We start from the raw sequence: 13,222 nt of genomic DNA, 5'->3' as shown, positions 1-13,222 counted from the left end.
TTCCCAGGTACACAAACATCTCATGGATCACGGATTTTGTGAAAAATATGCTGAATTTCAATTAATTTTAATAAATTATCACCCAGCCAATCAAGGTCTTCATTATTAGACTAGTCTAATTTCATTGCATAGAGGAGCTTGTGTAATTACGGTGGCGGTGATACCCAGGCATTCCACTCCTTTAAATTGCTTAATTAAAGACTAGTTTGTTAAACAGCTGTCTAACTTTATCAATGTGCATGAGTACGGACAGTTTTAGGAGTCAACCAAGCAGTGACGTCTTAGGACGCATGAAAGCACAGCAGAACCAGCTGTGTGTATATCAAAGCAAGGTCAAGAACACGTGTATGCAGGGAATAAATGCAGACGAATAGGGCCAAATAACCCTTAACTACCATAATGTGTTTTAATGGAATTTAGTAGCAATTGAAAATTTGTAACAAATGTATTTTTGAAATGGGGTGGAAGTAAAGCCTACCTGCCGACTGTACTGCAGTGTGTCTGACTACCACTTAGATATTCTTTCTTAATTTTATGTACTGAGTGCCACAAACCACTTACCAAGTCTGCCTGCAGCCGTGCACAGCGTTCTCTGTCTTCCACATATTTTCTCATCTCTCTGTTGCGACTTTCTTCAGCATCTTTTGCTTGATTAATCAGCACCATTTTTTCTTCTAACCATTTTTTTCTATCAGCTGTGTGCTTTTCTTCAGTTTCCTGCTTGACAGAAGAATAATAAAATTGCAATAACATGACTTTCAACTGCTGCTGTTACTACAGACAAAATCACATATATTAAACATCTGCGCAACAGTACTCACATATTATAAATGGAAGTTATGTGCTTACCATAACTTGGGATCACTTCATTTCTGTCCTGTCAAATATGACTGTTGGGTCTACAACCTGCTTTACAAATCTGTACCAGCATAGTTAGTGTTCCAGCCTTTAGCTCCTCAAACCTTTCCCTCCAGCAATGCTCCTGTCCTCTTAGCCCAGCTGACCTCAGATCGAGTTTGTGTGTAAACCATGTGACGGGATACTACCCCCCTTCTGTATCCTCAGTAATAGAAAGCAGTGGGAATGGTGGGAGGGTTTGTTATACTGGACGGACAGGAATGAAAGGAATCAACTTTATGATATAAATACACACAGTCTACATCCTTTACATTGCATCTGTTGGTCAGACTGTAGGGTCAGAATCCCCAACTACTGAAACTCCTGGGTGGTACTATGACAAAAGCCCTTTAAGGATTCTTCCTCTTCTTTCAGCTTTTCTCAGTTAGGGGTCGCCACAGCGGATCACCCATCCCCTCATGACTGGCAGTGGAGTTTTTACGGTGTTGAGTTGCCAGTCCGGCACCCAGCCCTCCACAGAAGGCACACACGCGCACACACTCACACCTAGGGCCAATTTACAGTGTCCAATCCACCTACAGCATTGTCTTTGGGATGTGGGAGGAAACCGGAGCACCTGGAAAAAACCTACGCGACCACAGGGAGGACATGTAGACTCCGCACAGAAGGTACCCCATCCGAGGATCGAACTGGAGAACCTCTTGCTGTGAGGCGGCAACTCTAACCACTGCAACACTGCAGCTGCCCAACAAAAGCCCTTTAAGGACAGAGGCTTCAAAAGAAGCTCTGGGCCTAGAAATCAAATCAAGTTTGTAGTATTTTGAAAAGGTATGCAATGTTAACCAAGCTGCTACAGCACAAATATCAATGGAAGAATTCTAAAGAAAGTAGCAAGTGTGGCTGCAGAGCACGTAGAATGAGCTTTACGGTTAAATGACAGGTGCACATTGTGGTTTTGATGCACAAATGTAATACAGTCTGACAGCCATCTGGTAGGGTTAACCTGATGACTTTTTTACCCAGTCTGTTTTGAGCAAAGAAAATAAATAACTGTGAACTTTTTTCTGTGTCCTTTAGTGTGATGCAAGTAAAATCTCAGTTGCCTATGAACATTCAGGGTATGAGATGTATTCACCTTTACTGGAATAACTGGAAAAGAATACAGGCAGGTTGACAGACTGATTCAGACTTTATTCATATGCTGCCTTAGGAATAAAACAGGGCTGGTTCTGAGGGGGAAATCTATCACTATGGAAGAAAAGGCAAGGCCTGAGTGAAGACAAGGCATGAAGCTCTGAAACTCTCCTTGCCGAAGTAATGGTCATCAGGAAAATAGTTTTCCAAATTAGAAATTTCAATGCTGATGAGGAGGCTGGCTCAGTGTGAGGCTGATTAGAGCCTCCAGCACTAAATTTAGATCAACAGCCTCAAGAGGAAGACTCCCCTCAAAAAGGACTTGCAGAATTTATTCAATACCAGAGAATGAGAACCTGGCTGAGGAAGTAAATTAGAAATTTAATGCAAACTGCAGTTTGTCAAAAACTGGTCCCTTCACTGAATAAGGACACCGGAAACTGCAAAACATCAGGAACTGAGGCTTCTAAAGGACTGATTAGATGAGATGTAGCCCAGAGTGTAAAATGCTTCCAGTTACTTAGGTACAACTTCCATCATGGAGTTTTTCTGTAATGCAGATAAAATCCTTACAACAACCTGGGACAAAGCAGGATTCATGACCATCACTGGAATTGAAGGAACCAAATAATTAGTTTTAGACTCCGGAGATCTGGAGGTGGCTTCCTGGAAGGATGTGCCAGAAGATCTGGGACTAGATCTAAAAGCCAGGGGTTTTTCCTGTGATGAGTCCTGAGCAGACGGAACCAAATTTGCCTGGGCCAGAAAGAAGCAACAAAAATGACCATTGACCATCATTTGCACAGTAGAGCTTCCTGTACAAATCTTGGAAATGAAGGTTAAACAAAGTATCCTGAGAGACCATTGTTTTACTAGAGCATTTCTCGGGGACTGTCCATCTTGGGGGAATCAAGGCAAAGTGGGTGCTACACTTCGTGTTGACCTAGGATGCAAGATTGCCCTAATGGTTGGAAAGGGTTTAAGGCACTGCTGGATTCACAAACCATTTCTGTGGCATGAGGACTGCCCGGTTTGGCCTGTCCACAATGTTGGGCTATACTGGAACCAACCCTTCTTTCATTCCTAATGTAGTGCCTGAATCCAATCTGAATTTATCTACCTGTCTGTATTTATTTCCAACTATGGTGTATACATACTTCATACCTAGTTGGATTTCCAAAGAATGCGCATTGCCACTAGAAAGCAGTGAGAGTCCACTGCCCATTGTCATTATCTCATTGCTTCCTGACATGAGGGTAGGACCTGGTCCTTTCCTGTTTATGTAACACACCACCATAATATTGTCAATTTGGATGCAATCACACCCTGAGAGCGGAATTCTTGAAGTTCCTGCAATGCTAACAGAACTACACTCACCTCCAAAATACTGATGTGAAGGTTGGCCTTGAAAGCTTTCTAAACACCTTGACCATCTACCCTGAAAATGATCTACCCATAACATAGAAGAGATGTCTATGGTGGTGATTACCACTGGAGGAGGAAAGATGAATGATCTTCCCACATGGACAAGTGGGGAAGACCTCCACTGATGCAGATGATTCCTGCAATTGTTGGTTTAAGTAATGGGAAATCTGAGACTGTTCATCAGTTGGAACCACTGACTGGGTAGCAACCAGTGTAATACCCTCATGTGGTAGAAAGCAAATTGAATCAACAGAATACACAAAGTCATTAGACCTACAGCTCTCAGTGATCAGGAAGGGTGGGAGTTTGTGATGTTGAATGAGTTATTGTATTGTTTTGTACAGATTCTTAATTCTTTCTGGCAGTAGGGATACTATCCAAACTATGTCCAGATGGTAGCTGACGAACTGCAAGCATTCACTTTTTTAGTATTGAGGTTTCCCGACAAAGAATGTTATGCCCGAGGACAAACAAATCCGGAGAAGCTGATCTCTGGCTTCTTGCAGGGATTCCATCATTGCAGCTACCAGGAGCAAACTATCCAAATATGAGAACACTCGGAACACATGGATTTGGAGATGGGATGTGACTACAGTCATGCACTTGGTGAACACCAAGGGGGGGGGCTGCAGAGACCCCAAAAAGCAAGGTCCAGAACTGAAAGTGAGAATACTGGGACAATCTTGATGCACAAGTAAGCGCCCTCAAGGTGCACAGAGTACCTCCATTTATCCATCTCCCTTAGACAAGGCAGAACCAATTGCACTGACCATTCTTCAGTGGGTCTTCTTCACAAACATGTTCAGGTAGCAGAGGTCTAAAACTGGCCTAAGTTCCTTGTTCTTTTTCTGAATCAAAAACAGTTTGGAATAATAACCTGACCCTAGGTAGTCTGGTGGGACCTCCCGGACAGCTCTCATTTCCAAAAAGCAGTAAACTTTCCTTTTATCCACTTTTATCTGGTGAGGGTGCAACTTCGGGAAGCGGACTTTGAGACTGGGGAGAGGGATGGGAAATGGTTATGGAATAAAGTTTGGACATTACCACTCTTATCCAGGCGTCTTGCGTGATGGCCATCCACACTATGGCATAGAGGGATATATGACACCTGACTGCCTTCAGATGGGAGCAATCAGGTAGGCCTTCAAGGACAAAATTGGTGGTGGCCAAAAAACTTGGATCTGTGGACCTCAATAACCTCTGTGTCTGTGTCCACTGGCTACCTCTACTATGACCGTCCTTGTCAGAAGATGAGTCAAAGGGAGGGCATTTGGACTTCTGAGTCCTCAGATCTTACTCCCAAGGCAGACAACATCTTTCCACCCTGTTAATCTCTGTATCCACTCCTAGATGGTGTGGACCAAATAGCTATGAACCACAGTGAGGGAAGCTTCAAAATTGTCCACAAAGTCGCACAAGAGGGGCAAGGCAAGGCACATAATGCAGATGCCCAATACTGCTGTTCATGCCACTTCATCAGCTACATTATGCATGAGCTTCCTTGAGTCCACTGTTGGGGGCTTCTTCAGAGTATCTAACCTCTGCTCAGCCAGGTACAACTGAAGAGTGTGTGTGTGTGTGTGTGTGTGTGTGTGTGTGTGTGTGTGTGTGTGGTATAGTTCAAGGCCCTGACTGCAAAGATGCCAGAAGCATATGCCAGCTCCCTAACCGGTCCACTGTCCTGGACTCCATGTTGGGTGGATGGACTGCAACCAGATCTTCAGTCAGTTCCTTACTGGTGGTGGCAAAGACATAAATGGAATCCACCAGTGGACCCTTCATTCAATACTGCCTGCCCTTGGGGTGGTCTCAATATTTTATCAAGCTTCAAGAACCGACTTGCAAGAGTCAGGCTCTTGCCATGACTTATGCACAGCCAGATCAATCAAGCAATTTACTGGAGGATGCTTCCAACATGTGGAGGGAATTGAGCTTCAAATAAGGTGTCTTCATTAAGAGAAGTGTGTGTCAGAGGGTAAAAGACCTTTTTGGTGTATGAGCTCCAGAACTTTGCCAAATGTAACATTTTCGGGTGGATTCTGAGGGGAGCCCTTTCTGTCATCACAGTCCAAGTCTGTAGTGAATGACTGCCAGGTACTTTCTTTTGCATGTCGTCTTTCACGGAACATGAGATGGGTGGGGGCATCTGAGTTCTTAGATGAGTGCGATGATGCCTGCGTTATTTGTTTGAGGCTTAAGGATTGACAATAACCACTGGTTGCATGAGTGAGCTGTGGAGAAGCAGCAGAAGTCTCCAGGGCTGGAAATGTGATCAGTGAAGCCTGCTGGTCATATCTTGAAGGAGATGAAATTACCCGCCTCATGAACTAGGAGGAGGATTCGATGAATTCCCTTCTGGTCCCACTCCACCCAAAGAAAGACTGGCTCCATTTGAAGTTAAGATTCCTGACATTAGGATCAAGAATCTTCCCTGTTACTTTGAACATGGACCTAAGTACAGGATACAGCCCTCAGCCTTGAGACTAAGTAGCTGAGCCACACACAGCTGTAGAAACCTGTGTGCCAGATATGATGGATCTAGCAAATCTGGGACAGGAGTAGGGCCACCAATCAGTGCTAGAGAAACAGGCTCCGGGCTGGACCCCTTCTCCGAAAACACCGGCTCTGAAAAATGGGCCTGAAGAGCAAGGATTGGGGACACCAGGTTTGTCCTCTCCACCCTCAGGATCGAGGGAGGAGGAATGCCATAAATTCCCTTGTCCTCAAGAAGGCTCTCATCATATGATCCAGCACAAAATAAGTCACTCCTGACTGCCCTTTAGGACATAATTGAGAATACTGGAGTAGGACAAGAAGGGAATCCGAGACTGTCCCCACTCTGAAGGTGATTTGGTAAAACGGCCTTATTGGTATCTTCTCCGGAATCAAAGTCTTCCAAGAGGGCTAGAGATGAAGAAACTGGAGCTCTGGATCCACTCTAAAAGGTGAAGTTATTTTAGGTGCCGATGATGAAGTCTTGTCATCTGCCTTTCTTTTCCTGGATTCTTCTCCCATGACTTGCATTTGTCCACTGCCTTCTTGGTCTTGACTCCCCCCTCAGGCTCTCGAGGAAGAAAACCTTTCAACACTAACTTGCTTTTTTATTGGAGAAGGTCCTCTGTCCAAAAGACTTGCATATGCTGTTAAATGATCTGCTCTCAGACAGTAAACATGTCTCATGACCGACTGGGGGAAGGGTGGGGGTGGATTTTCTGCCCACATTTGGAGCATTTCTTTATGCTTTTATCTTTGACTAGAGAAAATGGTATCACAGAGCTGTAAGATGGTCAAAAGACACACACACCAGCAACAGTATTACTAATGAAGAGACAGACCTTCACCCTTATCTCAGGTGTAGACCATTCTTCTTCCACCACAGTGCATATCACACAGAATTATTCTTTTCATCACATTTACTAGAAAAGTTTGTCTTCTTAGCCTCATTAATTGGCTGCTTGCAATCTTGTCTACAAAGTGAAAAGCACTTAAAAATGTTTGCCTCACAGCCACTTCCAAAAGTTGCTTACTGTCTTGCCTAAAGGCTGAAAAAGAAGTTATGTCTTACCATAATGTTCCATCTGTGGTGTTGATCTTCGCTCATTCATTACGATGGGTTATCGGTTCCATCCTCAAAATTGAGCCGGCCTTATACCAAGCTCGCGTCAACCAAAAACTCGCGAGCCAAGATCCTACCCACAATGCTATGCTCCATGTTACCTCAGATCGAGTTTGCTAGTTGACAGACAAAAGTAGAGGCTACCTCTGGCCATAATAGACCTACAAGAATGGAAGGAGAACCATATGAAATCCACCAGGAACCTCCAGAGGGGGATGGAGGGTGGGGAATAATGAATGAACGAAGATCAACACAGATGGAACATTATGGTAAGACATGACTTCTTTATCTGATGTTGTTAATCTTCGTTCATTTCTTACGATGGGACAGACACCCCAGCTGCCTATATCCCTGGGTGGCCCTCATGGAAGGACATTCCTGAGCACCATGGAACCAAAAGAAGCTTTTCCTCTGGAGGACAAATCCAATTTCTAATGAAGAATAAAGGTATGGGGGTTGGCCCAAGTCGCAGCTGAGCAAATGTCAATGAGGGAAGCCCTAGCATGAAAAGCTGCTAAAGTTGCCATAGACCTTATAGAATGTGCTTTCACTCTGAGGCAAGGTGATAATGTTCTTGCTGTAGACAAAGGTAATGCAATTTCTCAACTATGACGCCAATGTAACTTTTGAGACTGGATGACCTAGCCTTGGTGCAGAAAAGGCCAGAAATAGCTGGTCTGATTTACAGGGAGATTTTGTTCTGTCCAGATAAAATCATATTTGCCTGGGAACATCTAGGGAATGCAGGCAATACTCTCCCTTGTTAGAATGATTAGGAAAAATACTGGGAGGTCAACAGAATGCGCTGACACCACTTTTGGTAAATAGGAAGAATTAGTTCTCAGTGATACTCTATCCTTATGGAAAATAAGGTGGGACATTTGATGCATAAGGCTTGAAGTTCTGACAAACGTCTGGCCGATGTGATTGCAACCAGAAAAAGTTTTCCAACAGAGGTACTTTAAAAGACATGAAGATGCAGGTTCAAAGGGGGGAGCTGTTAGGGCTTGTAGAACCAAGGCCAAATCCCAAGGTTGTACTGGTTCTCTAAAGGAAGGTTTTAGGTGAAAAAAGTACAGTTTTGTACCTACCATAAATGTAGATGTGCGAGTGTTCACCCTGCTGCAGTCATCACACTTGGGTTATCCTGCCGTCAGGCGGTCCTGCAGTTGGCCTGAATTCCAAAGTCTTGGTCCAGCGTCGGTTGCTGTCGCTTCTTCCCTGACGTCAGTGCGCCAGGGGTATATAAGAGGCATCCAACGCCATTTTCTTCAGTTTTTCTTGCCCCAAATGTCAGGTGCCCCCAATAGTTAGGCAAAATATATATATATATATATATATATATATATATATATATATATATAGCTAGATAAAAATAAAACAATACCTTAAGGCACAAGCAAATACACCACAGAGGTTGTATAGGATAGAGTGGTATAGATAAGTTCAGCTAGTTCAGAGGGGATGGAGGGAGGGTAACCTGGACTGCAGCAGGGTGAACACTCAAACATCTACATTTATGGTAGGTACAAAACTGTACTATGTTCATCGTGTTACCCTGCTGCAGTCATCACACTTGGGTTGAATCCCAAAGCTAAGGATGGGAGGTGGAGTTAAACGGGGTTAGAAGAAGCTAGTAGGCCCTGCAAAACTGCAGTGGCAAAACCAGCTCTAGTCTTAGAATATAGAGGTAAGTGATAGTGTTTGATGAAGGTGTGCACTGAACTCCAAGTTGCAGCTTCCAGAATATCCTTGGTTGGTAGTCCCCTGAGAAAGGCTGCTGATGTAGCTGTAGCCCTGGTGGAGTGGGACCCAATGTTAGTAGGTACCGGTTTCCCATGATGCGTGTAGCAGAAACGTATGCAATGCCCTATCCATTTAGAGATGGTCTGTTTTGAGATAGCTTTTCCTTGTGATCCTGCAGCATAGGCTACAAAGAGCTGGTCAGATTTTCTGAAAGCCTTAGTTTTATCCAAACAGTAACGTAATTGCCTGTGAATGTCCAAAGAGTGCAGGAGTCTTCCTCCTTTGTTCTGGGGATTTGGGAAAAAGGTGGGCAAATGAATGGTTTGGTTTAGGGCCACACTGGATACCACCTTTGGCATAAAGGAAGGGTTAGTTCATAGAGAGACTCTGTCTTGATGAAAAATGAGGAAAGGCTCTACTGTCATTAGTGCCTGTAACTCTGAAACTCTTCTAGCTGAAGTTATTGCTAGTAACAGGGCAGTTTTCCAGGAAAGAAATTTTAAATCAGCGGAAAAAGCTGGTTCAAAGGGCAGCAGTGTAAGCTTTTCCAGAACAAAGTTGAGATCCCAAGTAGGTGTTGGAGCTCTTCTTGGCGGTCTGATGTTCTTAGCCCCACTGTGGTACTGTCTTAGGAGTGGATGTGAGAAAAAAGGAGGATCCGTGTTGTAATGAGCTGAAATTGCTGAGGCATGGATCTTAATAGATGAAAAGGAAAGTCCTTTGTGCAACATCTCAGTTAAATATTGTAGAATCTGAAGAATGTTTGGATCAAGGGGATTTTGGCCTTCAGCCTGGTTCCAGGCGCAAAATCTTTTCCATTTGTCTGAATAGGTTTTCCTGGTGCTGGGTTTCCTGGCCTCCAGAATGACATTTATTTATTTATTTTATTTTTTTATTTTACATTTGTTGACCGGGATAGTCCGACTGGATACATGTCCATTTTCAGCGGAGGCCCGGGGAGAAAAGCTCCACAATGTCAGAAGGTTACATACATGTTCAATATTACATATTATTACATTTAGTAGTCCAGTTAAGGAGAAAGATATATAGTATATATCATAACAAAAACAATCTAGCAATAGCTATCCAAAAAAAAAAAAAAAAAAAATACAATGGTCCCTATACAATATTATAAAGCATGTTCGGTTAAAGGACAATAGCAGCCGTTGAGCTTGAGTACTATACAATGGTCTGGTTTAAGGTTATAGGTTCATACCTTAGGTTGTCTTTTTAACAGAGGTTTAGGGGTTACAGATATGGTTAGAGATTGGACAAGGAAAAATTGTGTTCGGTCTTTTGAAGATAAAAGTTAAGTTGTTAAACTAGAATAAGTATGGGGAGAAAGAGATCTAGGTTAAATGAGGAGTGCTAATCTGGGTTAGAGCACTGGCAAAGCCAATGTGACTTAAAATGGAGTTTTAGTTTCTTTTTGAATTGGACCAGGGAGGTAGTAAGAGTAAGGTTACAGGGGAGGGAGTTCCATATTTTTCCAATGACATTGGCAAACAGAGAGTCACCCCCTGAGTTATGGGATTTGATTGTTTGGACAAGTTGCCTATTTGATGAGCGAAGACAGCTTAGATTGGAATAGGGAAGAATTAAATTTTTCAGTGCAGGAGTGTTATCAGGTTGTTTGAGAATTTTAAAAGCTTCTATGAGTTGGATCATCTGGAGAAGGTTAGGTAGTTCTATCCAGCCTAGGTTTTTTAGGTTAGTGCAGTGGTGAGTTCTATAGGGCATACCAGTTGCAAATCTGGCAATGTGATTATAGCAAGATGAGAGTTTGTTTAGGTCAGATTTGTTAAGATTAGTAAGCACAGGAGAGGCATAGAGAAGGGTAGAGAAAAGATGTGACATCCATAACCATAACAGCTTTGGCTAGAGGTGTTGGCTGGTTGTTTAGGTAATTTGCCATGCAGCCAGGTTTAAAGTTTTGAGTTGGCTGTGTAGAATCTGATTGTCTCGCTGGGTGAGCAGGTGAGGAATTTGTGGTAAAATCCATGGTGGGCCGTGGGCCATGTTCCTTAGAACTGGATACCAATGCTGGCGTGGCCAGTCTGGTGCAATGAGTATCAGCTGTGGTCTCTCTAATCTGACTTTCAGCAGTACCTTTGCTAGGAGAGGCAGTGGAGGAAAGGCATACACTGTTAATGTTTTCCAACTGAATGGAAAGGGCGTCCACATTCCAAGCTTGTGGATGGAATGTCCTTGTGCAAAATTTTTGAAGTTGGTAGTTTTGGGGGCTTGCAAACAGATCTATGTCTGGGCGTCCCCATTTTTGAGCTATCATTGCAAATACTTGTGGATCTAGTATCCACTCGTGTAGATCCATGATATTTCTGCTTAGGTCATCTGCCAATGTGTTTTTCTTTCCTGGCAGGAATTGTGCTTGTAATTGAACCTGGTAAGACAGTGCAGTGTTCCACAAGGTCATTGCTTGCCTGCATAGAGGGTAGGAATGTGTGCCCCCTTGCTTGTTTATGTACCACATTACTATGGTATTGTCCGTCTTCATTATTAATTTTCCTGGGTGTAAGAGGTCCTTGAAAGCTGTTAGGGCATTCTGTACTGCTAGCATTTCTTTTTGATTGATATGCAGATGGCTCTGATCTGTAGTCCATTTGCCGTGAATGCACTGTCCTGCCATGTGTGCTCCCCAGGCATAGTCCGATGCATCTGTTGTCATAGTTTGCCTGGCTGTGGGTAAGGTGAAAGGCTGACCCTTGTTGAGGTGACATGTCTGTGCCCACCATAGAAACTCCTGTTGAAGGCAGGGAATGAGTGGTATCATTGTTTCCAAGCTGTGGCCGTGCTGAGTCCATACGCTTTTCAGGTACCATTGTAAATTCCTCATATGCAGTTTTGCAAATGGTATTAGTAGTATGCAAGATGCCATGAATCCCAAGGCCTGCAGAATTTTTCTTGCAGGGAGTTTGGTCTTTGTTGCCATTATTTTGAAATATTGAGTCAGCTGTTGTTGCTTGTCTGGCGTGAGATAAGCCATCTGGGCCGTTGTATTCAAGCTGGCACCCAGGAATATTATGTTTTGTGAGGGCACTAGTTTTGATTTATTTTCGTTTACTGTGTACACCAGGCAACTTAGAAGGTGTATGACAAATGCTAGATGATTTAAAAGAATGTCCTTGCTTTCTGCTTGAATAAGGCAGTCGTCCAGGTGTGGGTATATTTGAATTCCTCTTTGTCTGCAGTATACAATTACTGGTGCCAGGCATTTTGTGAAGACCCTGGACGCAGTAGATAAGCCAAAGGGCAGTGCAGAGAATTGATAATGCGTTTAACCTGCAATGAAGAGGAGGTATCTTCTGCAATTTTGTCTGATAGGGACATGCAGGTATGCCTCCTTGAGGTCCAACGTTACTAGCCAAGCCTTCTTGCCCAGCATGGGAAGAAGCTGCTGTAGTGTTAGCATCTTGAATTTTGGTACTTGCAGATAGGTGCTCAGAATTGAAAGATCCAGAATGGGTCTCCATGCTTTGTCCTTTCTTGAGACTAGAAAGAATCTTGAGTAAAATCCTTGTCCTTGCTCCTGTGTAGGTACCTGTTGAATGGCTCTCATATCCATGAGAGCTGTAATTTGTTTTTGTGCCTCTGCCCATTGATTTTGGTGGCAGGTTTGGCATTCCTTTTATCCTTGGTAAGGTATGAAAGTGGAATCTGTATCCTTGAGAGACCATGTTTAGGACCCAGTTGTCTTCATAGGTTGGTACTAGGCTATCAGCCCTAGGGCCTATACAAGCCTAGCCATAACAATTCCCTGGCTATTTCTTCCCACATTATTTACTTTCCTGGACCCCTGTCTAGCAGGGTGACTGATGTGATCCCTGGGGTGAATTTCCTTTCTCCCATCCAATTGTCAAGGTTCCTCTTGAAGAGGTCCAAAGAGGCACTCTGCTTGACATGTATGGGCAATCTATTCCAGAGTCTGGGGAGTCTCTGGGTCAGGAACCTATCCCTCCAGCATGTTTTGTTTACTGTGATGACAAGGTTTAGATCCCTGGAGCGTAGCTCTGAGGGATTGGGATTTCTTTAAGTGTAGCATGTCCAACAGCTCTGGGTTTGACATGGCCTTGTATGTTAAGCAGAGATCGCCTCTGAGTAGACGATATGCGACAGAGTATAGCTGGAGTTTTTAAAGCGGTCAGCGTGGGGCATCTGCTTTAGGCCTGTGATTCTTTTAGTGAGGTATTTCTGAGGCCTTTCCAGTTGTTGCAGATGTCTTGAGAGGTACATACCAAATGGGGCGTTGTATTCTATAATGGGTCTAATGAGGGATGAGTACAGTGGGACAATGACCTCCTTCTTTCTGGATGAAAAGCCCTTTGTGATGAGGTGTGCCACATAGAAGGATTTCCTGACTGTTGTGGCAATGTGGTTATCGAAGGTGAGACCACTGTCCACCTGTGTCCCTAAGTCTCTTATCAC

The 13,222-nt window shown here is 43.6% G+C and overlaps 1 protein-coding gene across 5 annotated transcripts in view; it reads right to left on the bottom strand.

Annotated features, from left to right (window-relative positions):
• KIF20B (kinesin family member 20B) overlaps positions 1–13,222 on the bottom strand; it is a 1,912,547-nt gene that overhangs the window by 433,895 nt on the left and 1,465,430 nt on the right. For 4 of the 5 annotated variants that reach the window (XM_044056921.1, XM_044056924.1, XM_044056926.1 and 1 more), the window contains exon 26: positions 562–720. In XM_044056921.1, coding sequence (XP_043912856.1) covers positions 562–720 — 159 coding nt within the window. The remainder of the gene's footprint in view (positions 1–561; positions 721–13,222) is intronic. The other variant, XM_044056923.1, reaches the window with a different exon arrangement.

Source organism: Protopterus annectens, chromosome 14.part0 (assembly GCF_019279795.1).
Source record: "Protopterus annectens isolate FY-2018-M chromosome 14.part0, PAN1.0, whole genome shotgun sequence".
Taxonomy (NCBI): Eukaryota; Metazoa; Chordata; order Ceratodontiformes; family Protopteridae; genus Protopterus; species Protopterus annectens.
The sequence above is the reverse complement of the archived record's forward strand: the minus strand, read 5'-3'. Positions and strand labels throughout refer to the sequence as shown.